At 42.3% G+C, this 26,532-nt stretch overlaps 3 protein-coding genes and 1 long non-coding RNA gene across 5 annotated transcripts in view; 2 read left to right on the forward strand and 2 right to left on the reverse strand.

The window, feature by feature from the left end:
* The window catches only part of LOC120789832 (E3 ubiquitin-protein ligase RNF31-like), a 25,534-nt gene extending 18,796 nt beyond the window's left edge, over window positions 1-6,738 (forward strand). Inside the window, exons 19-24 of the mRNA XM_040126890.1 lie at window positions 368-480; window positions 1,302-1,415; window positions 2,237-2,285; window positions 2,704-2,800; window positions 4,500-4,665; window positions 6,644-6,738. Coding sequence (XP_039982824.1) covers window positions 368-480; window positions 1,302-1,415; window positions 2,237-2,285; window positions 2,704-2,800; window positions 4,500-4,665; window positions 6,644-6,691 — 587 coding nt within the window. The 3' untranslated portion in view covers window positions 6,692-6,738. The remainder of the gene's footprint in view (window positions 1-367; window positions 481-1,301; window positions 1,416-2,236; window positions 2,286-2,703; window positions 2,801-4,499; window positions 4,666-6,643) is intronic.
* Window positions 1-16,627, reverse strand: part of LOC120789835 — a 17,196-nt gene extending 569 nt beyond the window's left edge. The window contains exons 1-4 of the long non-coding RNA XR_005707466.1: window positions 16,526-16,627; window positions 12,372-12,471; window positions 6,238-6,382; window positions 345-458 (exon numbers count right to left, since the gene is read on the reverse strand). This is a non-coding gene — a long non-coding RNA (uncharacterized LOC120789835). The remainder of the gene's footprint in view (window positions 1-344; window positions 459-6,237; window positions 6,383-12,371; window positions 12,472-16,525) is intronic.
* irf9 (interferon regulatory factor 9) lies at window positions 8,042-20,236 on the forward strand. 2 transcript variants are annotated; one of them, XM_040126891.1, is made up of 10 exons: window positions 8,042-8,129; window positions 8,589-8,649; window positions 10,622-10,744; window positions 10,872-11,052; window positions 14,709-14,839; window positions 15,239-15,329; window positions 16,051-16,110; window positions 16,437-16,826; window positions 17,780-17,901; window positions 19,182-20,236. In XM_040126891.1, the coding sequence occupies exons 2-10, from the start codon at window positions 8,593-8,595 to the stop codon at window positions 19,347-19,349; spliced, it is 1,323 nt and encodes a 440-aa protein (XP_039982825.1). In that variant the 5' UTR covers window positions 8,042-8,129; window positions 8,589-8,592; the 3' UTR covers window positions 19,350-20,236. The 2 variants fall into 2 exon arrangements, with proteins under 2 accessions (XP_039982825.1, XP_039982826.1); XM_040126892.1 differs by having other exon boundaries at window positions 17,780-17,895.
* A 383-nt stretch (window positions 20,237-20,619) lies between these two features.
* emc9 (ER membrane protein complex subunit 9) lies at window positions 20,620-26,166 on the reverse strand. The gene is made up of 6 exons (XM_040126893.1): window positions 25,986-26,166; window positions 25,505-25,774; window positions 23,648-23,724; window positions 23,380-23,449; window positions 22,885-22,979; window positions 20,620-21,958 (listed from the first exon to the last, which is right to left on the reverse strand). Exons 2-6 carry the CDS (start codon window positions 25,697-25,699, stop codon window positions 21,778-21,780), a joined length of 618 nt encoding a protein of 205 aa, XP_039982827.1. The 5' UTR covers window positions 25,700-25,774; window positions 25,986-26,166; the 3' UTR covers window positions 20,620-21,777.
* Between the last annotated feature and the right edge of the window lie 366 nt (window positions 26,167-26,532).

Here is a 26,532-nt window from a genome sequence, read left to right on the forward strand (position 1 = left end):
CTATATCCTAAAGCACAAAGTAGCATCATTAAATATCTTGTTTTGCCGACCAACATACCAGGACCCATGAATATTCAGTTTACTGAATTGTCACATTTTAAAAACCTGGAACCAACAGATGTTTTGCATTTTTTCTTGAAAAATTACCTAAACGATTTATGGCTTAACAAAATAGTTGCAAGTACATTAAAACGATGCTTACAGGTTATGCATCAGTAATACTGAACCAATACTATCATTGTGTATAGAGCTAAAATGATTAGTGGAAAGTCTCATGTAGCTTTCAGTATTTCCTAAACAAAAACAACACGTTTTCATATAATATGTGGATTAAAAGAATTTACCAGAATGTGGTCTCCTCCTGCAGCCTGTCCTCACTGTAGGTTCCAGTACGCTCTGACGAAAGGCGGCTGCATGCACTTCAGCTGCTCCCAGTGCAGATACCAGTTCTGCAGCGGCTGCAACAACCCGTACCACAAGGTGAGATCGAGTCACATCGTCGAGAAAGAAGAGAGAGAAAAAAAGAAGAAAAGGCAGAGTTTGAGCCTCTCAATGACCAAAATACATGTTTTTACAGTCGACTTCCACTTCTTTTATGTGCTATACAAAAATAAGCAAGTGTTAGTATTGGGAGAAGCAATATCTTTGTTTTCAGAGACACTTTTGTTTTTTGACGTTTCTGACCTCGTCTGACATCTGGAAATTGCACAGAATTTGATCTCAGCTTATTTACATGCAGCATTTAGACAACTGTTTGAGTATTTCAGCTTCAAACCGTAATCAAAGCACTTTTCCAAATATTAGTTAAAAAGTGCTTCAGAGAGCAATGAAACACCAAAAGATCGTAATAAACTCAAAAGCAATATAGAAACATTAAAATGGACAGATGATAAAACAAACACTAAAATACAAATCAAAATCAAACTGACAGAAGCTAAAAGCAGACTGTAGATTGTGAACATGAAAATGCCATAAATGCCTGGGACTTGAAGACTCCAATGACAGAGAGTTTGAAGGGGGAATTTGGAAACAAAGAGCAAATGCTGGAGAGAACAGTACCTACTTCTCAAGTGTCATCTGTAGATAAAGTCATGCTTAAAGCCTTAAGTCTGTCACGTGTCCTTCCTGACAAATCCTCACATCTCATCTCTTGTAAAATGATTAGGGAAGTTTTAAGTGCAGACACCAGGATAGATTTCCTCAGGTAGGATGTAGACTTCAGCTAATCTTTTTTAGGTTTTGGACCTCACCAGAACCTGCTCTGCCTCTTGTATTTGCATTCTTTTTGCTTCCTCTCGCAGACAGGATGTAAGACGCCCCAGTGCAGTTACCCCGGTCTACACGCCCATCACCCTCGCGACTGTCTCTTCTATCTAAGAGACTGGGAGCCGCCCAGACTACAGGCCCTGCTGCACGTAAGGATGCTGTTCAAGGTTTAGCTTCATTACTAGGGCTTCAACTAACCTGTATTTTCTTGATTATTCTAACATAAAATGCCAGAAAACAGTGAAAAATCCCCATTATAAGTTCCCCAGAGCCCATGGTTACATATTCAAATTGCTTGTTTTATCTGAACATCAGTATCAAACCAAAAATATTTGATTTATTATCATGTGTGACAACAGGGTCTTGAAAAGTCTTAAAAAAATACCGATTACAGTTCTGTTTCGCATTCAAAAGGTCTTAAAGTCTTAAATAGAACTTGGTGAACGCTGCAGAAACCCTGGACAAAGAGAAGCCGGAATCAGAACATTTGGAATTTTTGCTGGAAAAATGAAATAATTGCATATTATCAGTTAATTGACGACCTACCAGTGCACAAACACAAACATTTAGTTTCCACTCATGCCTTGGCTGACATACCTAGTTTTGTAACCTTCTCCTTGTGCTATGTCCTGCTTCAAAACACTGTTTACATGTCAGACCACAGAAGCAAGATATCATCAAAATCTCTTTCCTTTAGACTGTTGGCAGCTCGCTCTCACTTAAACTAAAATTCCAGAAATACCGGGATCTCTAGAGTGCACAAATGTGAGTTATGCAGAAAGTGTACGTGTTGGTTGACTCTAAATTTGTATGATTGAACTCAACTACGGGATCATCAGTTTGATTCTAACAGCAGCCTTCACTGCCCTATTGTATTGTCCTTGAACTACTGTTCCCTCAGCCATTCCCTCCCTCTGGTCACAAACCTAAGATGTAAATGTGTTTTGTTTTTGTTTTTTTCTCCCCTCAGAGGAGTGGTGTGGAGTTCAACACAGATCCTTCTAATGGAACTCAAACTGGTAAAACAGCGTTCTGTTCATCGGCTAGAAACATCTGTTTCCTCCTCGTATCAATCTTTTGTCGTGTTCAGGAAGTAAAGAAACCGAAAAATTACATTTAAAAAAAAAAAAAAAAATGTCCCCTCGGTTCACACACATTCTGGAAAACCTGGAAGTCAAACAAAAATTAGATGAGACTTCATCAGCGTCATTTATTAAAGTTGCCATCTAAATTTAAGTTCAGTTTATCTGGAGCCAGTTTTCTGATCCCGTCATCATTGGCCTACACTTAGCTCACTTCTAAATGAGACACAAAAATGAACATTTTAATGTCTAAGTCTTTAATACTTTTAAACAATCATTTCCTAGGACATATCAATCCTTTTCTGATTCGTCTGTTGATGAAAAAACTGACTTTGTTCTCTCCTCTCTGAACCAGACGCTTGCGGTGTGATGGAGCAGAAAGACGAAGGGGGTCAGCAGATTGATTCGCCGTGCGGCATCAAAACTCAGCCGGGACAAGCTGGACTCTGCGAGTGAGTGTCTGACACTGCTACAGTCCATAGTACAGTCTGGTTTTTATTTATTTTAGGATTAAGATTAAAGGGTTAAATTGAGCACAAGCTTTTCAAGGAAATAGACTGAAAACTATGAGTTGGATAAGACAAAACACTAACATAACTCTTCTCTAGTACAGTCTGCTCAAACCGCCATCTCTTAAACCAGAGTTTTACACATGCAGCAGCTACGGAGCAACATTATTGCTTATTTTTTCCTCCGCCAGCTCCTGAGGGAAACCTCTGGCTCTTTAGCTGCTAAATGCTCCACTATGTTCACCAGCTGGTCCCCGGCTGAGTCTGTCTCCCGTTTGTAAGTAGAGTTCAGTGGCTTTTTAAGAGCTTTTCCTCTGGGGGGGAAAAAAAAGACGCTATAAAAGCGGTGAGCGTGAACCATAACAGTAAAGATTTGGTACCGGACACATGAACAACGAGCTGAAACTGACTATAAAGCGGAGGGGAGCTTCAGATTCAGCTGAGAATCACTCATTTTTATGTAGTCATTTGATATGTCATTATAAAAACACTAATTATATCCACTTCCAATCCTAAAATGTAATTACTTGTTGACATTATTAGAAAATAAACTAAAATTCGAAACGTGTGTTACTTTTTTAGCTCAGGATTAGAAGGTTCCTTTGGCGTTTTGACAAATTTAGCAGGAAGTCTGACTTTCACCAAACTAATTTTAAAGCTTTGTCGCAAAGAGGGGCAACCTATCGAACCTCGTTTTTTTTGGTACCAATCCAAATGTGTCCGTGGTGATGAGTACAGCACAGCTGGTATAAGACATCTGGTCAGATTCATATTCTTGGATCAGCGAGTTCCTGAGTTCAAATCAAATTTTACCAGTTTTAGACTGTGATTCATTTAGGCAAAAAAAAGTTCATAAGCAATTGTGTTTAGACTGCATGGAACATTTGTTTTGTTAAATGGAAAAAAGAACATTTCCATAGAAAAAACAAGTTTATATTTTTCAAAGTGAAGTATTGAAAACCGATCTTATTGAGCATTTTTTCACACCAAAGTCACTGCACCATGACCTTTTTAAAAAGAGAAGTTAAGAAGACAGCAAAAACTAAAACCCTTGTGTGAGATACAGTTAAGGCAGAGGAGGAAGTCACACACCTCTCACCTCCTGGGGATCCTGCACTCTCATTGACCCTGGTGGGAGGTCTGCTGTTGGGCCAGAGTACATTCTTTCCTCATTCTGTCATTTGAAGTGAGCAGAGTTTGTTAAGGAGACAAACTGAAAACTGTCCTCCATTACAGTGCGCTCAAATGTCCCACGGCTCTTAACACTTACGGATAATCCAAACTAATTTCCATGTCGTGTCCTCATTTAGCTCTCTAAAAGCAGTGGATATTTTCCCAATAACACTGTTAAAACTGTTCTGGTTCACGCTCACCGCGGCAGCTGTTTTCAGAGAAACGGCTGTACCTGCTCAGACGCGGCCAGGGACCAGCCGGTGAACACGGTGGAGCTTTTAGCAGCTAAAGAGCCAGAGGTTTCCCTCAGGAGCTGGCGGAGACCAAAAATCAGTCACTGCAGGTTTAAGATTTCCATTATAAAAAATCCAAAAGGCCTCCTTTTAAAAAGAGCATATTCTACAAACCTCCACTTTGATAAAGACTTTGTCTTAGAGAGTATCTATAACAAAGGTGTGTGTTTCTGCAGGAAGCACTACAGGGAGTACCTGGTCAGTCTGATCAATGCCCACTCTGTGGACCCGGCTCTGCTCTACGACGCCCTCGAGCTGACCAGGGCCTGTGAGAGATACCAGGTGGACATGCAGAGAGGAGAGAACGAGGAGGACAACGCTTACCACGCTCGACTGCTCAAGGTGAGCTACTACTGTTTGCGCTCACGTCGTATTGTTTAAAACAGTACCGACGAGCTGCTGCCGTGTGGAGGGGGGCAAAAAAAACATTCACGTGAGCCTCTGACTTGTAATTCTGAGCCAGAGGTGTCAGGGATTTCTGACATGACGTCGACTTTACATTTAGTTAATGGAGAGTTCGGACCAAGATGTCTACTGAGCACATTATGCAGGTGGGGGGAAAAAAAAAAAAAAAAAAATCAACTTCTACGACAGCACGAATACAACAGATACATACAGTTCATTTGGAAAGTTTTCAGACTCCGTCACTTTTTTATGTTGCAGCCTTATGCTAAACTCAAGGAGGTGGAAGGAACTGCCCTCAGAGACAGCATTGTGTTGAGGCAGGCTCTCAAGAGCACAGTGGCTTCCATGATTCTTCAATGGAAGAAGTCTGGAACTAACAGGACTCTTCCTAGAGCTGGCCGCCCGGCCAAGCCGAGCTCCAGGGATCCTCTGTGGAGATGGGAGAAGCTTCCAGAAGGACAACCGGCGCTCCACCGATCTGGGCTTAATGGCAGAGCGTCCAGACGGAAGCCGGTCCTCAGTGAAAGACACATGAAAGCTGCTTGTAGTTTGCATAAACCACCTGAAGGACTGTAAGAAACAAGACTGAACCGTTTGACCTCAATTCTAAACGTCATGTCTGGAAGAAACCAGACATGACGTAGGTTTTCCTTCTGGAAGCCTCTCCCAAGAAAACCAACGTCATGTCTGGTTTCCTCGGGACGCTCTGCCATTAAGCCCAGATCGGTGGAGCGCCGGTTGTCCTTCTGGAAGCTTCTCCCATCTCCACAGAGGATCCCTGGAGCTCAGCTTGACTCTAGGAAGAGTCCTGGTTGTTCTTCCATTGAAGAGTCCTGGAGGCCGCTGTGCTCTTGAGAGCCTGCCCCAACACAATGCTGTCTCTGAGCTCTGCGGGCAGTTCCTTCCACCTCACGGCTGGGTTTTTGATCTGATACGCATCGTCAGCTCTGAGACAGGGTCTGAATACTTGCGTCAATGTGAGATTCCGGTTCCTCCTTTTTAATAAATTTGCAAAAAAATTCTAAAATTCTGTTTTCGCTTTGTCATTGTTGGGAAGATTGATAAGGGTAAAAAATTAAATTAAACAATTTCAGCATAAGGCTGCAACATAAAATGTGAAAAACAGTGAAGGCGTCTGAAGACTTTCTGAATCCACTGTATTAAAGTCGTCAAACGTGTGTGTACAATATACAAACTACCAGTTTAATATTGTCAGTGAAAATTAGATACGTTTCCAATGCACTGACTGTAACTGTACAGACACGTGAGTCGCAGATGTATTTACAATTACTAAGTGTAGGCTTAAATGGCTCATTAGCTCGTTAGCTGTCTGTCCGACTCGGCGACAGATAAACTGCCGGAGCAGAAGATGACGGGCCGTTGTTCATCCACTCGCTGGAACCGTCCCACTGACCGATTCAAAAATAAAACGTAAAATCAAGTTCGTCGGCAGTCGGTAGCAAACCAGAGAGAAGGGCTCACAACTGGGAGGTAACTGGTTGGACTTACCAAACCAGCAGCAAGGGCCCTGGCCCCCGAGCTTCCTCCTCCCTGTCAGCTTGGGCCGGTGGTGCCATTCGGTCCCGAAGGTGCGTGTCGCCACAAATTTGGCGTAGGGGCTTTGTAACGTCTCTCCCGTCGATGTTCACGGAGCCTTCAAAAGAAAGCAGAAATGTTCTGTTTTATGCAACTGTTTGCAAACGCGCTGACAGGCTGACCAGGTATGCGGTTTTTCCAATGCTCCTCCAAGACCGCTGTGCAATGCTCTCGTGTTTTGTATGAAAAGGTGAGGCGGTCCTCTTTAGATGGCAAAAAACTGCTTTTGAACTCTACTCAGTTACAGGTTTGAAATTTAAATCCCTAATTTCCTTTGAAAAGCTTAAAGAATAAATTTTGTTTTTTTTGTTCCTGACAGAAACTGATGGAGGTTCCTCTCGGAGAAAAGGTGCCTCGCAACAAATAAAGATCCCTGAACACCACATCACTGTCCTCACCGGGAGGGAAAAAAAATAAAAAAAATAAAAAACTGAAATCTGAAAATCTGTCTGGAAGACCTCCACAAAATTATTTCACCAATGAGGCTGATCCAATCATCTGGGGAGTCATTTTCGTCTCCGGCCAACGACCACACTTCTGACTCAAGTGTGTGTCAAACAACAGGACAGAATGAATTTGTGAGGCAGCTGTGTCTGATTTGTGTCGTCGTGTCTGTCTGTGTTTCTGCACTGAAATTTAATCTTGTCTTTCCCCGTCGTTCTTAAATAAACTGATTTCGAAGAAGAGGAACTTTTGGAACGGGTTCACATTGAAGCAGTTCGTTGGGATTTTCTGCTTCGTTTAGCTCAGAGTCTTACAAATGTCGGAACTTTATCTCATGTTGTCTGTCGTCAAGTCAAAGAGATGTACGATGTAAACTTTCAAAAAAAAGGTGAAAGGAATGTATTGGAGATACGTAAGAATCTGACGATTTATCTTCTGCACTCGATGTATGTTAAAATTTGTCAGAGCAATGTAGCAATATGAGTAAAGGAAACTTAAACACATTATTCACATTCTTCGCTGTCTCAAGGGTTGAAGTTCTTTATGTATGATGGACGGATGAATCAAATTCAATAAATAAATAATAATAATGATTATTTTTGAAATGTGGCTTTGTTGATGATGTTCTTGTGGACCAAAACTATCCTTTGAATCGATCGCGCCATAGCTTGTCCGGCACGCCGCCTAATTTTACATCCAGTCGAGAGGGGCTTTTGTTCTTCTACACATCTTGGTGCACACTCTTTAGTGCAAGGAGTAGTGGTGGGAAAGTAACTACAACTACTTCGTTACTTGGACTCGAATATTTCCTTTTTCTGCTACTTTCTACTCTCGCTCCACTAACGTTGATCCGGCAGCCATAGTTACCAGTTACTTTTAGGTACAAGACCGTATATAAAAAAAAAAACAGTGGCACGGGTCGTTCTGCTGCATAATTATTACTCCTACTTTGATACTTTTGAACTTGAATGAAATGAATGTTATTCATCAGGATACCTCAGATCTTTCAGTCACGGTGAAACGCTTGAGAGTAACACCTCTATAGATGTTTCTTTTTTGGAGTAAAAAGGACCATATGAGGAGGGCAATATTCTACCTTCACTGCCCTCCGTTTATCTGACACTTTTAAACTTAAGAATATTCTTACTAGAAACACACAAAGAGGCTCAGCAGCCGTCCAAACGCTGCCCACCCCCTCGCTGTCGCCCCCTGGCGGCCGACTCGCACACCGTTTCCCGAAAGCCACGTGACTTCTAGGAAAGGGAGCGCCTGCTGAAGAGGCAGCGGAGCCCCGAACCGCGGAGGCAGAGAGCAGACGCACTCACAGTCTGCACGGCCGCCGCGGAGGAAACACAACCGAGGTAAACGAAACTTAAATCCACTTCCTTTATTTAGAGTCTCGGCGTCTATAAATGATTATACTTATTAATACCGCTGAAACGGGCAGCGAGCAGACGCTGCACCCCCCCCCCCGAGTTTTTGCTCTCAAACCAGACTCCGTTTGAAAAATAGCTCATTTCAGAAACGGTGTATCAATTTATTTTGGTGGGAGTTCTGTTTGTCAAATGCCGCCCGTGTTGAGCCGAGGCCGGACGCCGGAGCCGCTAATTGCATTAAAACGAGTCGCTGTTAAAACCTTGTCACTGACTTTTTTCCCCCGACCGTTACTATTGTCGGTCGTTCGGAATACTTGTTATGAAGACAGTGCTATTAAAAGTGCCACGGTGAGGACAAGTTGCGACCTGTGTGTGATGGTGCTGTTTTGCTTTGTTCAGCGTTATTGTTATTGTTGTTGTTCTTTGCTTTTGCTTGTTTTAAAGAGCCATGGCAGCAGCGAGAATGCGCTCCACTCGGAGACTGCGCTCCTGGATCGTCGAGCAGGTGTGTGCGTGTGGTTTGTGTTTTTAATGTGTGTGCGGCAGAGGCAGTGGGACACGGGGAGGGCTGGGGTGGGACGGGGACAGAGCCGGATGAAGGGCTCCGCTCAGATTAAACAAACATTGTAGCCGCAGGCACTTCGATTTGACCGTGAACAACAGGCCGGTAACAAACAGGCGGAAGCAGCGGATCCAACAACTTTTTCGATTATCGCTTAATTGTTTACCAACTGTTTTTCAACGTTTCAAATCTTGAGTATCTGCAGCTTTTCTTTTTCTTTTGTGGGGACATGTCCATGGACATAAGGAAATTATGTTACTAGTAATTTACCACTTGTTCCTGACATTTGTAGACCAAACGACCTACCGACCAACAACACAATCAGCCGATTAATCGGTAATGAAGGTAAACATTAGGTGTAGCCCTACAGCACAGTATCGGCCGAAACGGCCTGTCTTGCCTCACTGTCGAGACCGTGTCAGCCTTCCTAACCGAAGTGCGTTTGTTTTTAACCAGAATCCAACATGCAGGGGTTAAATGGGGGCTCATGGGTCATTTCTGCCCCGTGGACCGACAACAGGTTAATTCAGCCCCCCCCCCCCCCGAGAGAGGAGGATCCCGTGTGCCACCAGAAACGTGCCGACCTACCCCAAGCCAGCTTAAAATAAAAAAAAAAACATTCAAAACTATAACTAAAGCAGCTCTACGATAACTGGTGAAAAATAAGAGGAGTTGAAATGCTGCACTCTGAAATTTATAAAGAGCCGGACCCGGACTCTTGGTAGAACTCAAGTCCGGGTTTTTCATTCTCCCTGCATTTATTACACCATAAATTTGTATCAACTTCTTAGTTAACGCGTTACGATAAAATTGTAGCCAAATCGCGTTCCAACAAAGTATAGATTAGAAATACTGCGGGACGCCTTTGAAAACGAGAGGCTGCAACTCGTGGGGTTTTATCCTCCTGTGACTAAATTTGAACATATAAGTCACATTTCGTTGGACTGAGAGATACCCGTAGGGCTGCATGTTCTGATCAGTCTCTGCATAAGTTGATCGATCTAAAATATGTCAAATAATATTTAAAAAAAAAAAACCCAGTCCAAGGCGATGTGTCTTCAAATGTCCCGTTTTGTTTGACCAACAGTCCGAAACCCCGAAAATATTTAACCTACGATGATTTTAAAACAGAGAAAAGCAGCGAGTCCTCACACCTGAGAAACTGGAGCCACCAAAACTTCGGCGTTTTTGCTCGTTAGTGATTAATTTGCCGTTGACCCATCCGGAACCACAACTATCATTTAATCTGACGATTATTTTCTCGTTTAACCAATAATTGCTTTGTCCGTAACATGTCAGAAAATACCTGTTATAATTACTGTCACGTATGACATAGAGAAGCAAATATTTGGCATTTTTGCCTAAAGTAAAATGACTAAAGCGTTTATTTGATTATCAAAACGGTTGCCGATTATTTTTCTGTTGAGCGATTAATCGACTAATCGTCGCAGGTCTAAATCTGAATCTACAAAAAAAATTTTACAGCCAGTTATTTTCAGTCAAGAGACCTGATACTTAGTGATAAATTATGTTGTATTTGCATCTTTGCTGCCTTGTCACTGACTGACGGTTTAATTTTAGCGTGAAATATAAATCTAAATGTAGATTAAATGTCACCCCCCCCCCAAGAAAAAACTTTGCAGAAGACGAGGTAAAGCTTAAGTTTTTCAGCCCCGAGTAGTATCCGCGGGTCTTCCTCACAGGCTGCCAATGAAAAGAGTATGGGTAGCCTGAGAGGTGAAACCCAGGGCGTAAAACACCTGGGCCAGCCAGATGAGCACATCTGCGCGCTTATCAACTCAGAGCTTCTCCCCTGTGGATTATGGTGGATAGCAGCGAGAGACATTGCCCCGAGACACTTTGGTGAGGAAATCGAACTCATCCCTTGTGTGTTTTTTGCATTTGACCGTTGCAGGTCAGCAGTGGAAAATATCCCGGGCTGGTGTGGGATGACGAGGCCAAAACCATGTTCCGCATCCCGTGGAAGCATGCGGGGAAACAGGATTTCCGCAAAGACGAGGACGCTGCCATCTTCAAGGTCAAGACGCCTTTCTTGGCTCAAAACAAGACCACGTAATCCTTAATACTCTACACATCTAAATGATTTAGAGCCTCCCACATTAAAGAGCAGTTGTCCTTACACGAAACATCCACGTCTTCTGCAGGCGTGGGCAGAGTTCAAAGGAAAGCTGACGGATGGGGGGCAGGACAGCCCGGCCTCCTGGAAGACCCGGCTGCGCTGTGCCCTCAACAAAAGTCCAGAGTTCAAGGAGGTGATGGAACGAGCCCAGCTGGACATCTCCGAGCCGTACAAGGTCTACCGCCTGGTCCCCTTCAGCGAGCAGGGTGAGAGCGACTCGTCTACTCCACACACACACACACACACACACACACACACACACACTCACTCTGCTTAGACTTAAAGTTGTCCCGACTTTCTGCCAGGCAGGGATGGAAACTACGCTTTCCAACTTTTCCTGGGAGAGGGATTGGAAGGACAGGCAGGCAAGAGCGCCGGCCCATTTGGCCTGTAGCGAGTTGCATTAATAATCAACCCGTGTCAATCTACGTGTTTAGGACACGGTTTGCAGCTGCAAAAACACTTGAGTTTTCGAAGCCACGCTGCTCCCCCGCAACAAAGTTAGAAAGTAGGCAACGCCGTCCGTTTTTCAGCCAGATGGAAAATATTGCACTGTGTTTACAGGACGACAGAAAGGTCCCACGTCAAGGACTTTAAAGCTGCGGAACTGCGTTTATTTATGCAGTTTTTCACGTATTAGAGGTCTGCATGGACGTGAAACTCATATCCAAACTCAGCTTTTATCCGCAGAGCAGCTTGTGCTGCCAAATGTTAGGCACAACCCGACAATATAATTCAGTCATTTCTTCTTCAAGCAAGGGAGAAATATTTTTAGCTCGTAGACAACTGCAGGATTTTTCCCATAAATTCAGAATATCTAATATGGAACTTTCACAGTGTAGGTTAGGCCTAAACAGAACAACATGGCGGCCCACCAGCAAAAATCAAAAAAAAAAAAAAAAAAAAAACACACACACACGTAGCTACTGTTAGCCAGTGAGCCAGTTCTCGCTCTTTTTAAAGTGTTGATAATTGTTATGTAATTTATTCATTCCCTGGGTTCGGCTTCTCAAGTGAGAGGATTTTGTCTCATATTGTTTTACACTGAATATTTGATGGTCGGGCAGGAAACCTGCAGACGTGGCCTCGAGTCTGAGATGTTATTTTTTCACCACTTCAGAGACGAAACAGTTAAATTGATACTAGCTGCACATTTGTGCTAAAACAGCTGGTTGATTAATGGAGTTGTCCATTGAGGGAAAAGTAACTGCCAACTAATTTGACCATGGAAGAATCGTTTATGACATTTGAAACATTCTCTGCTTTCAGCTTCTCAAGTGGCAGGATTCGCTGCTTTTCTCCGTTTTAATTCACCGTAAACCGAAAACTCTTTCGGCTTTTGGGCGCTTGGTCAGACTAAACAAGACGTCCGAAGACGTCACCTTCGGCTCTGAGAAACTGCGACGGGCATTTCTTTGACGGCTTTCTGGGATTTTATAGACGGATTAACCAGTAATAGAAATAACTGCTGGTTACGGTCCTACAGCATGTGACACGTTGGCGTCTCAGGAGGTATCTGCCTCACCTGTCAGTCGACATCAAGCTCGACCTCGCCTCTTCGCACTAGTGTCCAGATGAACACGGCGGGCGTTCTCAAGAGATTCTCTCCCAGCCCAACAACAGACCTACGTGTAAAGACAAGATGGAAGGTCAGAAAACAAAGTCAGAACGTAGAAAAAGTCCTCGTCGATGAAACGTATTTCTACGTGATAAAAATGGAAATAACCAAACCAAAACTGAAACCGGAGGGAGAAATCAAAAGCTTCTAGCTACATACAGATACTAAACTTTGTTGTCAGTACAGTCATTAAGGGCGGAGGAGTGTTGTTAACACGCATTGCACAGTGTTGACCCAGCAACCCACAGTGTTTACACTGTTGTTTCACAGTGTGTTTTTCTACACAGCTGTGCCAAATATACTTGACTCGTAATATTTATTTGCTGTAGATATTATTAGAAGAGCTGCGACTAACGATCATTTTCAGTGCCCATTGATCTGTCGATTATCCTTTTTCCATTAATCCATGAGTTGCTTGGTTGGGGGAAAAAAAAAAAAAAACTTCAGAAGATAGTGAAAAATGAAGTCATGATGTCTTCAGTCGGAGCTGGAACCATCAAATGTTTGGCAGTTTTTCTTAAATAGGACATAACTGATCAATGGACTATCAGAAATAGCTGCCGATCATTTTTCTTTCAATCAACGTATCAATTCAATGGCCGATAGTTACAGCTGTAGACGTTTAGAGTTTTATCCTACTCAGTGTCTTGCAGGTCGATGGCCAAAATACCGCAGGTCCATCCCTGGTTATACAACTACCGATCGGCATCTCGCTGCTTGAAATAGAACTGGGAAACCAGTATTTCTAGTGGGATTATACTTTCGTTCCTTTGTGTTTGTGACGACTGATGATTCTGGCAGAGAGTCGGCGGCGTGGTTACATACCGAATCGGCGGGCGGAGCACCACAGACGTACCAAAGTGTTTTGATAACAGGGAGCTGTTAAATGCCAAATGTGCACGAAACCGCCCTGCTCAGAAGTTTCCCTCCTGCAGTGCGTTTAAAAAAAAATGATTCAGCTGGTGGTAAAAGGGCCTGATAAGCCCTAGTGGTGTAGTTTCTTGTCCCACGTGAAAAGCTCTGTGTGCATTGCATCATACGAACCTCTTCACAGAAGTCTAAAAAAGCTGAGTAATAAAATGTGGTGGTTTTTTTATTGACAGTTTGCCCCATCTCTTCGACACGTCTTAAGAAAACAGCTCTCCACCTTTTTAGGTCTAAAACACTCCTCTCCTTTGCTTTAGCTGCCATGTTTTTCTTGAACGCCTCCATTTAATAACCTCCCTGTGGTGCCATGAGCGCAGCAAGCGTGTTGCGGCTTCGACCCCTGACCTGCTGGTCGCTTGTGTTTTTAGAGATTTTGGTTCCTAGTTTCTGTTGTTTGGCTCATTTTCAGTCACAAACATCGTCCAAATGTCTAAAATGCCTGCATGCCCGTATACCTGCAGTGTCACCTGACTCTGTGGACAGGTATTCACAAGCCTTGCTGCTTGAATACTTGAATTTTTTCTACTGCACTTTTCTTTTTTTTTAATGTACTGTATAAGGCTTTCGATTACTCCACTGAATCGGCTACTTTTTGTCCATTATTTTTATTTTATTATACTGATACTGGTTTTATTTTCCTCCTAATTTTGCTTTTAAATTCTGTTTTAATGTGTGCCCAGGATTTATGAGTCACTTTAAATTGCCCATGGGGGTTAAAGCTGCTGTACAAATCAAGCTGCTGTACTTTGCTGTAACATGGTGACTCAGTGAGAAAAGGCCGAAGTACAACTCTTGACACGGGCATTTTATTCCTTTATTAATTATTCTGGCTATAAATCTTTTAATTTCCTTGTAAAGAAGTAACAATAATTGTAAAGATATTGTGAGAATGTTGTTGGATGGAGTTTGAGCCCCTTAATAAAAGTGGCCCGACCTACCTCGCCTAAAGATACTGTCGCACGTTTCCTGCAATTTATCAGCACCGGACACGAGTTAAACTAAAAATTAAGAATACAACAACAGATCAAAGTGTCTTGTTGCACCTCAGTTTGGTTTTTTTTGCTTAGTCAGTGGAGTAGTGAGCCAATACTGGGGCCAGAGAGTTCAGCCAACATCAACACACCCAGTAACTGGGATAAGTACATTTACAAGCAGAGCTGCCTCTAATCCAGCCTTGTTTATCCAAAACTATAAGGGTTGGTTATTTGCCGTTCGACTGATTGATTGTTCTAAGATCTGTGTTTTAAGACACTTTATTATTATTATTATTATTATTTTATTTTTAATTTATTATTATTATTTTTCCTGTCTGTTTAGGTGTGGTGGTCCCCGAAAAGAAATGCAGAGAAAAAACGACCAGGAAGTCGAAAAGGAGGAGCAGCGAATTAGAGAGCGACGACGTCGGTCATGTCAAGCAGATAAAGATGGAGGAGGTCACGTCTCAGCTGGTGAGTCAGCCCTCGCCGGAGCGGGGAGGAGTTGAAAAACAATGGAGCATTTCTGAAACCGTCACGTACAACCTAAACTCAGAAAATGTGAAAATCTTAAAGTTGCAACGTTAAGCTGCTGGCGGTGGGAGATGAAAAATCATCAGCATTACATTCTGCAGCACGTCCAGTAATCTGTCTTACAGTGGACTTATCAGATCTACTGACTTTTCCAGCCGTGACGTCACAATGCTAGCGAGGCAAACAAAACAAAAAAACCGTTGATGACTAAAAATCTCCCTGGTTTCTTGACCTGAATCAAATCTCAACTTTGTTCAGGGAGCCTGAGCTAAGGGTTTCCTGCGTCCGCTCAGCACGAGTCTCTGTTAGATAAACAACCTCCTCCTCTCTGATTCTCAGGGTGCTGAAGATGCTCTGCTGCAGAGTGACATCACCGTCCAGACAGAGGAGCCTGTTCAGCAGCACACCACCACCACCATCCAGAGAGACTGTGAGTTGAACCGCGGCACTGCACCGCATTCACGCGGGCTGTTAGTCTGGCTAATGCAGTCACTCAGTCAACCGCTAGGACTCGTACGTAGGTCTAATTACATGAGGGCATCTCGCTCAGATATGGATCTGGTCACCTAAAGTGATTTCTGCGCAGGGAAAACCTGATTTCCCCAAGTGCATTTCTCCCGGCGAAAGACAATGTTTCTGGCCACGTGCACACGGAACCAGCAAATACACATGACCAAGACTTCAGACAAGAAGGCAACATCATTACACTTAACGATGCACTGACAAGTCTGTGTATATAATTTGGTGTCCGTTATTCTGGAAAAAAAAAAAACAAAAATCACATTTGTGCTGCATGAAGGAGCCGTGCTCTGGCCACAGAGCCCGTTAGCTCACCGCTGTGCTCCCCAGATTAAATCGGGGGTAGGGGAGAAATCTAATTGCCGACCGGCTGCATGTATGACAGGGTTGAAAGTAACCTGGTTACTACGATTTCCCGCATCACCGGATCTCTCAGGGAAAAACCTGGTTCCATGAGGTCATCTAAATGTCCTGAATGATTACGTTTGTTTCATCATCTGCTCACATATCTGCCAAATAAACAGAGAACTGACTGTGGCTACTGACCTCTAACGCAACTAGAGACGTTATCTCAGTCGATTTATCATTTTTATCTCTCAACCTTCTCTCCATATCTCCGTCTGTCTTTGCAGTGGTCGATGAGATCAGGCTGGATGTGCGGATCGAGGAGAGCGTCCCTGCCCCTCAAGAAGGTAATAAGGTTTTACAGCCGAGCAGGTTAAGTACAGCTGCACCTTTTCATTTTATGTCTTAACCCGAATGGAACCCGCTTGAAATGCTGGACAATATTCCAACTTGCTATGCAAACATTTTTTCTGTGTGTCTGTCTGTTTTTCTTGGCTTGAAAAGCTGTCTTTATGTTGAAGAAATTTAATCCAGCAGTTTTTAGGTCTGGCTCACTGCTCTAGTTGAATTGAGTCGATTTTGCTTTGTCGGTTTCTTTGAATGGATCTTTTATTTTGAAAGGTAAAGCGTCTTTCCGCTCTAATCCCCCTCCACTCTCTCTTTCTGTCTCCAGTCCAGGACTCCTTCAATGTGGAGGTTCACTACTTAGGACAGGAGGTTCTGAAACGTCAAATCCTGGGCACCGATGTCCGGATAACGTACCTGCCCTCCTCCCTCATTCCCCCGACGCCGGCCGCCCTGAAAGGCAGGTTTCCACGCATCCCTCTGCCGGAGCCGCCCTCCACGCTGCCGGCCGGCCAGGAGCTGCAGGCGCTGTTCACCCTGCTGCCCTTCATGGAGAAAGGAGTGGTGCTGACCTCCACGCCGCAGGGAGTGTACGGGAAGAGGTTCTGCCAGGGGCGGGTCTTCTGGACGGGGCCGCACACGACCACACAGGGGCTGCACAAGATGGAGAGAAACACTGAGCCGGTGCTGCTCTTCAGCAAAGACACCTTCAAGCAACGTGAGTGATCTCAATTCAGGCCCGAGAAATAGTCACAAGTTTGATCCCTGGCTCTACCTCCAACTCCACTGAGACACTGATCGTGTGTGTGATTTAGTCCCAGCATCTTTAACTTAGTTTGAAGAAGATTCCTGCATGATGCCACCTCCACACTTGGACCAGTTAGAGGTTTTTCTCTAAAATGTGCAGGCAGTGTAAATGGACTTCTGATGATCGTAGTAGGAGCCTAAGTGGGTTCTTTTAACCCAAAACTGTCATTTGACAACACAACAAGAAAGTTTCCTGGTCAAAGTTAAAGAGGCATATTTCCACTTGCCATCGAATTATACTCTGGTATTTCTTGCACGTATTTTAACTACAGGTGAAAAAATTAGACAATTCATCATTTCGAATAATAGAAAATATACCTATAAAGAGTCCCGGTCTAGAGCTGCTCTACATGAAAAGTGCCCTGAGATAAACCCTGTTATGATTTGGCGCCATATAAATAAAATTGAATAGAATTGAATTGAAAATAAATCTGCAACTCTGTTAATATGCATTCAGTCATCGTTTTTCAAGCAAAGAAGCCAAATATTCTCCGCTTCCTGCTTTTGAATGGTGAGGATTGGCTCTGCTTCTCGTCGTCGAGTATTTCAGATTTTAGACTTTTCAATCAGGTCAAACAAGAAATTTGAAGTTGCCACTCAATGGGCATTTTTACTGTTTTCTGACACTATATAGATGAAAAAAAAAATTGGAGAGATGAATTGATAGTAAAAAATAACCTTCACATCCCAATCTCCACCCTGAATCGCTCGCTCATATCCAGATTCAGCTTTTCATGCATTTTCAGTGCTGTTTTAGTTTTCAGCCCTCACACTACATCTAGTTTCATCTCAGTGCAGTAAACTTCAAGTCTGAATTATTATGCATTTAACTGACTCTCTCCCCACCCCACCCCGCATGCTCAGAGCTGGACCACTTCCGTTCGAACGGTGGCGAGCCTCCTCAGTGCGGCGTCACCCTGTGTTTTGGGGAAGAGCTGAGTAACACTGAGGACCCATCCAGAAAACTCATCATTGTGCAGGTAAAGGTACTGTAAATCCTCCACACCACTTTTTTCATGTTTAAAACCCATCACACGCACCATCTCAGGCCGCTTGCCTGAGAATTGACTGACTGATGTTTATATTTAACCAGGTGTGGTCAAATGAAACATTTTAGAGCAGACACGTTCCATTTAAAACTGAAAGTAAACCATTAGAAAGAGTTGGCAGGTCAAATATTAATTTGTTGATATCAGGTCTATTTGGACTGCAAACTAAACCATTTACATGACATTTTGCCCTGTGTAAAAAAGATCATCTGTCTCTAAGTAACTATTACAAAATGCTGACCTGGACCTTTTCTTAGACATTGTTAACTATCTAGGCTTTATGCCCTTTGGCTACTGAAAGTGCAGAGCAAAAAATGCTGTATCAAATGGGATTGGTACCAAGTATTTTTTCTACCTCAAGTGAATGCACCTAAACCTGTTTGTGATGAACTCCTGCGCCTCTTCCCAGCCCACCTGCTCCTGTTTCCTTAAATTCAACTATTTAAAACGATCTAAAGATAAGTTTGACAATGTTTGGTTTTGCACGCAGCTAGTTCCTATTTGACCTCAAAACTGTTTCTTGCTTTTAATGAAATATTTTTTGATTGCAGTGTCCAAGGTTTGCCCTCAAGTCTTACTTGTAATAGCATCCTGAAGAGACAGATCAAATCCCGTGTCCTTGTGTTGTGTTGGGCTCTGAGAAATGATAATTCGCATGTTTTATAGAAAATACCACTAATCGATTGAGAAAATAGTCTGCATATTAATCAATAATGAAAATATTTGTTGGCTGCAGCACCACTTAATGCCAAATGTGTGTCAAAAATAAATACGTCTTTATATCAAAATCCTTCGGTTTTTCTGTAAAACATGACTTTTTTCTCATGACTCATCTTGAACTTGGGGAGTGTATACATACATTTATTCAATCAATAAAAATAAATTAATAAATAAGTGATAAATAAATAAAAGGCTAACCCCTGACATCACATAATACCATTCTTAACTTGTGGGTTGTGGCACCTAAAAGAGTGATATCAAGGGTCCGATCTGCATGTCTGGTTAAACGTTGACACGAAACTGAAAACTGAAAAAATAAAAATAAAAAATTTAAAAAAAAAAAAAAAAGGAAAGTTTCCAAGAAATTAGCTGGAAAATACGAGACCTGTAAAATAAAGCACTACCAACAACTTCAGGACAAAGACCAAATGCACCCACAACACAGAGATTTAAGTAAATAGTAGTAATACCTTTACATGCCTCTGTCTTCTCTGCAGATCACTTTACCATGGGCAGAGCAGCAGGTCCAGAACGCTCAGTCCATCTTTGAGTCCATCACAATCCTCCAGTCCCTGGCCAGTCAGTCTCCGCTGGGAGAAATAACTCTGAACCTGGTCACCGTGCCTTTGTCGACGTCCGAGGAGCTCACCTGCGGGACTCTCTGAGCACTGGAGGCAACGTCAGGTTTCCATTTCAAAAAAAGCGACATCCTCCAGTTTACACCAATTCTTATGTCTTAAGTGAGACCACAAGGGCTGAGCCATGGGTCGACATGTTTATCACTTACCACCATTACCAAATCATGGAAAATTAAATGAAGGAATTCATATTAGAAACACAGATTATTTTACAGTATGAATTCTCCCCGAATGACATGTCAAAATAAGAGACTACTTTGTTTGGCAATGAAATTCTTTTACATACCACTCAGCCCACACAAATAGCACAAAACAGAAGCAAACTAGTTAATCTTAGTCCTGGGGATGCCAGAGCTTTCAAACTTTACCACTGGAGATCAAACAGTGAACTTTCTGTCCCCTGGAAACGGATTTTCAGGGATGGACTTTGGCCCCTTAGGTCCTAGTAGAGATTAGTTGGTATACTGGAAGCACTACATGTAAACCAACACTGAGAAGTCGTCTAAAAGAATGTAACGTTAACTCACTTCTCTGCATTTTCCTCTAAGCCAGTGGTTCCCAACATGTGGGTCGGGACCCCCCGCAAAGTTAAATCAACAGGATATGAAAGCAGGAAAACACGTCTAGCATTTCTCTAAACTTTGCTCTTTTTTTTTGGTGTAAATTGCTGGATAATTCAAGGCATTTTAAGGTCACAAGCAGACACTGCTTTGTTTTAAAAAAGGGGTCACAAAGGGGAACCACAGGTGTAATCAACTGATAACCATCTTGTTTATACTACAGCGCTGTAGAAACCTTTAGATCTCAAATACTAATTTTACAGTATAACAAAAGGGAAACACCATATGTAAAGTCGTAGCTGTTCAGTAGAGAAATAGTCAGAAAACAAAAACAAAAAAAAAAAAAAAAAAAAAGGTATCTGAAAGTAGTACCCAGACTTAATCCTTTTTGTTGAGTTTTGGTTCGTAAACTCGTGACATGAATGATGTACATACAAATGTGGTTTGATTGATGTCTTTTTAATAATTAAAAAGTTTCACACTGTTAACGGGACAGACGGAAGGCTGTACCTTGCGTCGGGTTTGAAGCAGTGCTCGGAGAGTAAAAATATTGGAAGAATCCATCTTCTGTGTTAGTATTCATCCAGTGCATGTTTTCGGAGTTATGAGAAACTAATCTAATACACAAGACTGTGTCCACTGAACTTCAACCTGCTGCATCGAAGATTTCCTGCAGAGGATGAGTGAAACTTGAGATTTAAACTTGAGAGTTAAACTTAATTCTTGCACTGTTAACATTTTTTTTTTAAAGTTTTTAAAAATGTTTTACAGTCAGATACTGGTGTAGCTGTTCTGGATTTCAAGAGGTCCACAAAAGAACAGAAACATCTTATTACTCAATGCAGAAGCCCTGCAGTAAATACAGTCTGCTGAAGCTCAGATGATTTGGTTTTTCTTGAAACGACTCAGTGGTCATTTTTTAACGTGGTAGTTTGGCAAGTTGTCAAGCAATTATCCCATTAAGTGTCTATGTTCGTGCGTCCAGCACTGTTCCTCTTTCCTACCGCAGTTAACTGTTTTTTGCAAGAGCTGGTGTGATTCATAAGACATTTCCTCTTGAGAAGTTACATGATTTTAAAAAGGAGCTTGCAGCTGATGCAACATCAGTTTAGGCAAGAATCACTGTACTGTAATATACAAAAAGGCAGCTACACAAGTGAGTTATGTTTAAATGAATAAGCATTGTTTGTAATTACGGAAGTTTCAAGTCAACATAATGAGAGATTTCTGGTGTGTCAGTTGCAAATGCTATAAAATAGTCACTTAACAGGATATACCGTTGCCTTCATACGGGGTTTTCACTGTCATGTTTAGAAGAGGAGTCCATTTGAGGGACCTAATGATGTTATACACTCAGTTCATAAAAATAATGACAAGGGCCCTTCATTAAATCATCCCTTCGTGAAGGTGCTAGCACCGCCGTCCTGACCGTCAGCCTCGATCAACACCTGCTAGTCAACGACAGAAAAAAACATTTGGAGCTTCAACAAACTAGTATTCACTGCAGGACTTTTGTTCTGTAAGGTGTTTGTTATTTTGTCCAACCTCCAGTTGCTCGTAATATACGCAAGAACAAAAAAATAGTATAGCATCAAATGGCAAAATAGGACCAGAAATAAATACCACAGTTGCTTAGTAACAGTGTCGTAAGTGTTCTATAGGTGGATTTTTCCTTTAAATCAGAAGTAAATATTTTGTTATTTATGCATGTTTGATGTCAAGTCCCTGTTCAGTCAAGAAAATGCATTAAAAATAAACATCTTCCTGAACTCCCTGTTAAACATGTGGTTGTGTTGGGTTATTAAAAAACAAAATCACATTTCTTCGTAACAGTGACATTTAGTCGGAACATAAATAAATCTGAGCTCTAGTACAAACTGGTGCTACTTCTCGGTCTAGATGCTCCCGTTGGCCGGCGAGGCGAGCTCTGCTATCTTGGCGTTAAGTTTCTGATTGGTCCAGTCCTTTGTAATGTCGTCCAAGTGGCTGTCAAAATCCACCAATAGCATGTGATCGTCCGACTCCAGCATCTGACTGGCTATCGCCCGGGTCTCCTCCCACTGCCTCAGCATTATCCTGAACAAGATGGACGCAAGGGATATATTGGCATGACATAAGAACACGTATGCTCGCAGTACTAGCAGTTTTACCGTCAAGAATGCCAACAGAAGGTTTACAAGTTTCACCTCATTAATATGCAGATTTATAGATCAATCCGCACCAAAAATCGAATCAGATCATCTACTTCAAATGGAGTACCTGTGCTGTAACTAGGAATTTTTCTAGTGTGTACGGTTCTGGAGCTACCGTCCTCATAAGAATGTCTAAAGAGTCAGCAACAGATGCCAACATAATGTCCTGCATAACGTGTATGAATTTAAAATTGTTTGTATGTACCGGAAAAAGATTTCGAGGACTGAACAGTTTTTGTGAGTGAATCCAAAAGCAAAAATATTTTAAAATGTTACATGTCTGATTACACAGGGAACCAACCTGTTGTCCAACAACTTCTTGGGGACTTTACACTCCTCAGAAGTGAAAGCAAAAAGGAATCAGGTAAACCGCTTGACCTCTTCGAGCTAAGTCAAGTCTGTCAGATCGATATTCTGATTAATGCCGGCTTCAATATCAAATGCTGTGTCTTTATTTCAAACATTGTACGAGTTTAAAGTGAATTTCAGCATCACAAAATATGAATTCAGTGCGTCTCCATCAGCTAATTTAACATGAATAAATTAAAAGACTGACATGATTTACCAGGCATTAGCAGCTCTATGTAATGACATTTTATTGCTGCTTCCCCGCCACATTAAGATGTCGTTATTATTTTTCAGTGAATTGATTTGTCTCTTCTGATCCACATGTACCCTGTGGTTTTTTTATGATCCACTACGGTGAAATAGTGGTTTTGGCGTATAATTTCTGGTATTTCCCGCAGGTTTAAAGCCTGGGAGAATCATCCCATGACAAAAACATGCCCCGGCCCACCAGCCGTCTCTTACGTGTGTTTGTCTTTGAGCATCCATCTTGCATCTTTGCGCTCATACATCACGATGGGAGGCACCCGATAGTCTGGAGACATCTTACTACCATCAAGCTACGAAACAAACCAGAGCAACAAATATAGATCATACAAATGAACTAACCTGAATTTTTTTTAAATTAATAAATCATTAATAAAATATCTAAACCTACAAAATGTTATATGGGCCCAAAGTGATGCCTAAAAACTGAATAACAACAGTCAAAAACGCAAAGTATTCAGTCTCTAATGATGATATTAATTAAAACAGAACAGCAAGAACATCTTACAAAGTGTGGAAAGGTCGCCAGCAATGTTTGCTAAATATCTCAGTTACTAAAATGACTATTTTGGCATCAGACTTTTCGATTAATAAACTTCTTGTTCCGGGTCCAATTTCTCTCATTTCTCATGTGAACCAAAGCAGCAAGAAGGGTCATGATGTTAAATCAGTTCTCTTCTGCTTTATACTTACCATCAACAGAACTGCATTGTCAAACTGCTCGGCAATCTTGTCAGCTATCTTCAGTGCACATGGTGTCGGGCTGTTGGGTTAAAAAGACGGAGACAATAAAGAAAATGGTAGAAATGTTTCCTTTTTTTTTTCCCCTCACTGAAATCAAAAAAGTGTTGTGAATAATGTATATAATGAACTTGAAAACAAGCTTTAACAATTCTTAAAAGATCTAATATAGCTGAACTCATGGGGGCTTTGGAGAGAAATCAGGGGCTTGAAAACTCACCTACTATCTGATACACAGGCATTGGCTTGATAGTATCCCACTATCCTCTGCTGAGTCTGTGAACACCACACATCCACCTGAAACAGACAGGACACATCCTTTAAAATCAAATGCAAATTGGAATTTCTTTCAGGAATGCTTTCTCTGCAGCCGACATCAGGGACAGGCTAAAGCTTACAGCTTACAGAGACTGAAAAATGACTTAGGTCTGCTAAAACTGTTGAAGACAACATTTCGGATATATGCGTCACTTTAATATATGCGTGCCAGCCGATGTAGGATCCACTGAGGGCTGTGTGGGAACATTATTTTGATGCGTCATTTAGCCCAGATTCTTTTCCGTGGAAAATATTTCCCCCCCAGTGCACCTCCAAGAAATGTTTCCCGATACTTCAAATCTTTGTTACAACTGTAAGTCTCACAGAGGTTTCTTTTATTCATTTGTTTTGGTCCTGTGACTTTATCCAAAAAATACTGGAGAGACATACACTGTTACTCTGTTATTCTATTATCTCTGTTATTCAAGATGTTACTGGAAAACAGTTTAGTTTTACCACCGAGGATATTTTCAACAGAATTCACTGTGTTTTTTTAACCACACTCTCTTTTTTGGCAAAGGACTGTACGGCATCTCATTGCTGTGGTCCATGTCACGGCTCCCCTCTGTCGAAATGTGGCTGGAACAGTTTGCTGCCATGTTGACTGGAGAAACTGACTTATGACAAGTTCCAGAGGATCTGAAAACCATTATGTTAATTTTTTGCAGAGACTCTGAATTGACCTCTTGTAATTACCGCCGCCGCCGTCACCACCACCATTATTATTATTAGCACCTGTTTTTGTGCAGCATCATTTGGAGGATTGGCTGGATGTTTTGTTGTGAATTCTGTTCTGTATATTGTTTGTATTTGTATTTTTTTTGTATAAAAGATAATCAATCAAAAACCTATTATAGTCAAGTGAACATTGATATTGCCGCAAAATATACTTCCACATTGAAACTGTGGAAAAACATCTTTTAGATTCAATGGTTGACAGTTTTCCCATCCACCCCTCTGTCTCCCTTCTGAGCCAAACTTAGTTTTGCAGTTTCCTTTTCACCGATTTACCAATAACTGAAGTGTTGTGTAAATTACGTTGTATGGCGAAAATGGCAATATAGTGGACATAGTGGGTTGAACGTGTCATTTTTCACAAGTTTTTGGAACCTGGCTGCAGAGATTTAAAAGGATATGCAAGTCTGTGCAAAGGTTTGAGGCACTTCAGAGGTTTAGATTCTTGTCCACCACCCAGTGCCATCACAGATGGTGTCTGATCGGTCACAAATTCATTTTGCAGCAAGACAAGGAGCCCAAACACACAGCCAGGGTCATAAAGAACTATATCCAGCGACAAGGAGAACAAGGAGTCCTGCAGCAGATGGTCTGGCCCCCCGAAGAGCCCTGATCTCAACATCACGGAGGAGACAGAAGACACTGAGGGTGGTCACATCAAATATTTCAGTTTTTTTTTTCTGTTTACTTCACTTTGTGTTAAGTTAATTGATAAATAAAAAGTATTAACTGCATTATGTTGAAAGCATCCTCCTGTTGCACAGCCCTGTATGTCACATCATGGGAAATGCGTTGAAAAATCTTTGAAAAATGGGGGGAGTCTTTCGGGGCTCTGGAAATACCTTCAAAACAGTTGTGCCTGCTGGAAAAACATTAAAAAGGATGCCTAGCCATGTGACTCATGTCAGAACAGACACACGTCGGGCTTACCCAGACCAGCAGCCAGTAACGGCTACAAATTTACACCAGTTTGCTTTAAAAACAAAAAACTGGGGATACCAAACGCGTCGGCGTGCGTCCTTACCTGTGTGAGGGCCAGCTGAGTGATGGGAGCCAGGGGCAGGTGCGAGTGAAGCAGCGGCACGCAGTCCGTCACACACACAGCGCCACCTGCCGAGCTGGACGACAGCAGCAGGCCGTTGATGCTGCACCGTGGAAACTGACAGGCGTGCAGGTACATCTTCACGAAAGCGCGACAGGACAGCTCCACCTCACCCATGGCGGCTACCGAGAGGACAACAGGAACCACCGCAAAATGGGCTGGACGGAGACCCGGACAGGGGCAGAGCGTACCCTAGCAACAAATGTGAAGGACAGTGGCGATTTCCATGAAATTAAATTGCACTAAAATTACCCAAAACCGAGACAAAATCTTCCCCCAGGAGTGTGTTTCTTTTTTTTTAAAGCTGGATTTAGCTCAATCACCTGCCAGCCAGCTGTTGTGGTTGCAGTTGGTATTAGCATTAGCATACGAGCTAGCCGAGCAGAGCTGAATGCAGTCTTACCTGAAGAGAAATAAATGTGTACACCGGAGATGTAGCTTCGAGGAGCAAAGGCTAGCTTAAAGATTTTCAAATCTAACAGCTCACGTAAGCGTTTAAGAAGCCAACAAAGGAGCTGTAATTGCTAACTTTCACCAAACAGCTAATAAAAACGCGTCCAAACGGCTACTTCTGGTCCCGCCCAGAGGAGTTAAATGTCTTTATGCGATTGGCCGGGACGTTGACGTTTTGTAGTCCGATTGGAGCAAAAGAGGTGCCAATCATTTTATTCAGCCTTCTTCGGCTCCAGTATAGTGCTCGCGTTCCACGGCAGCGCTCCCTCCAGTGGTGAGGACGTGGTGTTTGGGACGAAGATGGGCTTTTATGTTCATAAGGGATTGAAGTCAATCTTATGTATATGTACACTACCGGTCAAAAGTTTAAGAAACACGTGAGTTTTTCCAGTTAAATTTACACAATTCAATGAGTGTTTCAGAAATTAACATTAGACAAGATTTTAAAAACAAGGACTTATGGTTGAACAAAATTTTACCTAAATTTTTGACTCATC

This window comes from Xiphias gladius, chromosome 5, assembly GCF_016859285.1.
Source record: "Xiphias gladius isolate SHS-SW01 ecotype Sanya breed wild chromosome 5, ASM1685928v1, whole genome shotgun sequence".
NCBI lineage: Eukaryota > Metazoa > Chordata > Actinopteri > Istiophoriformes > Xiphiidae > Xiphias > Xiphias gladius.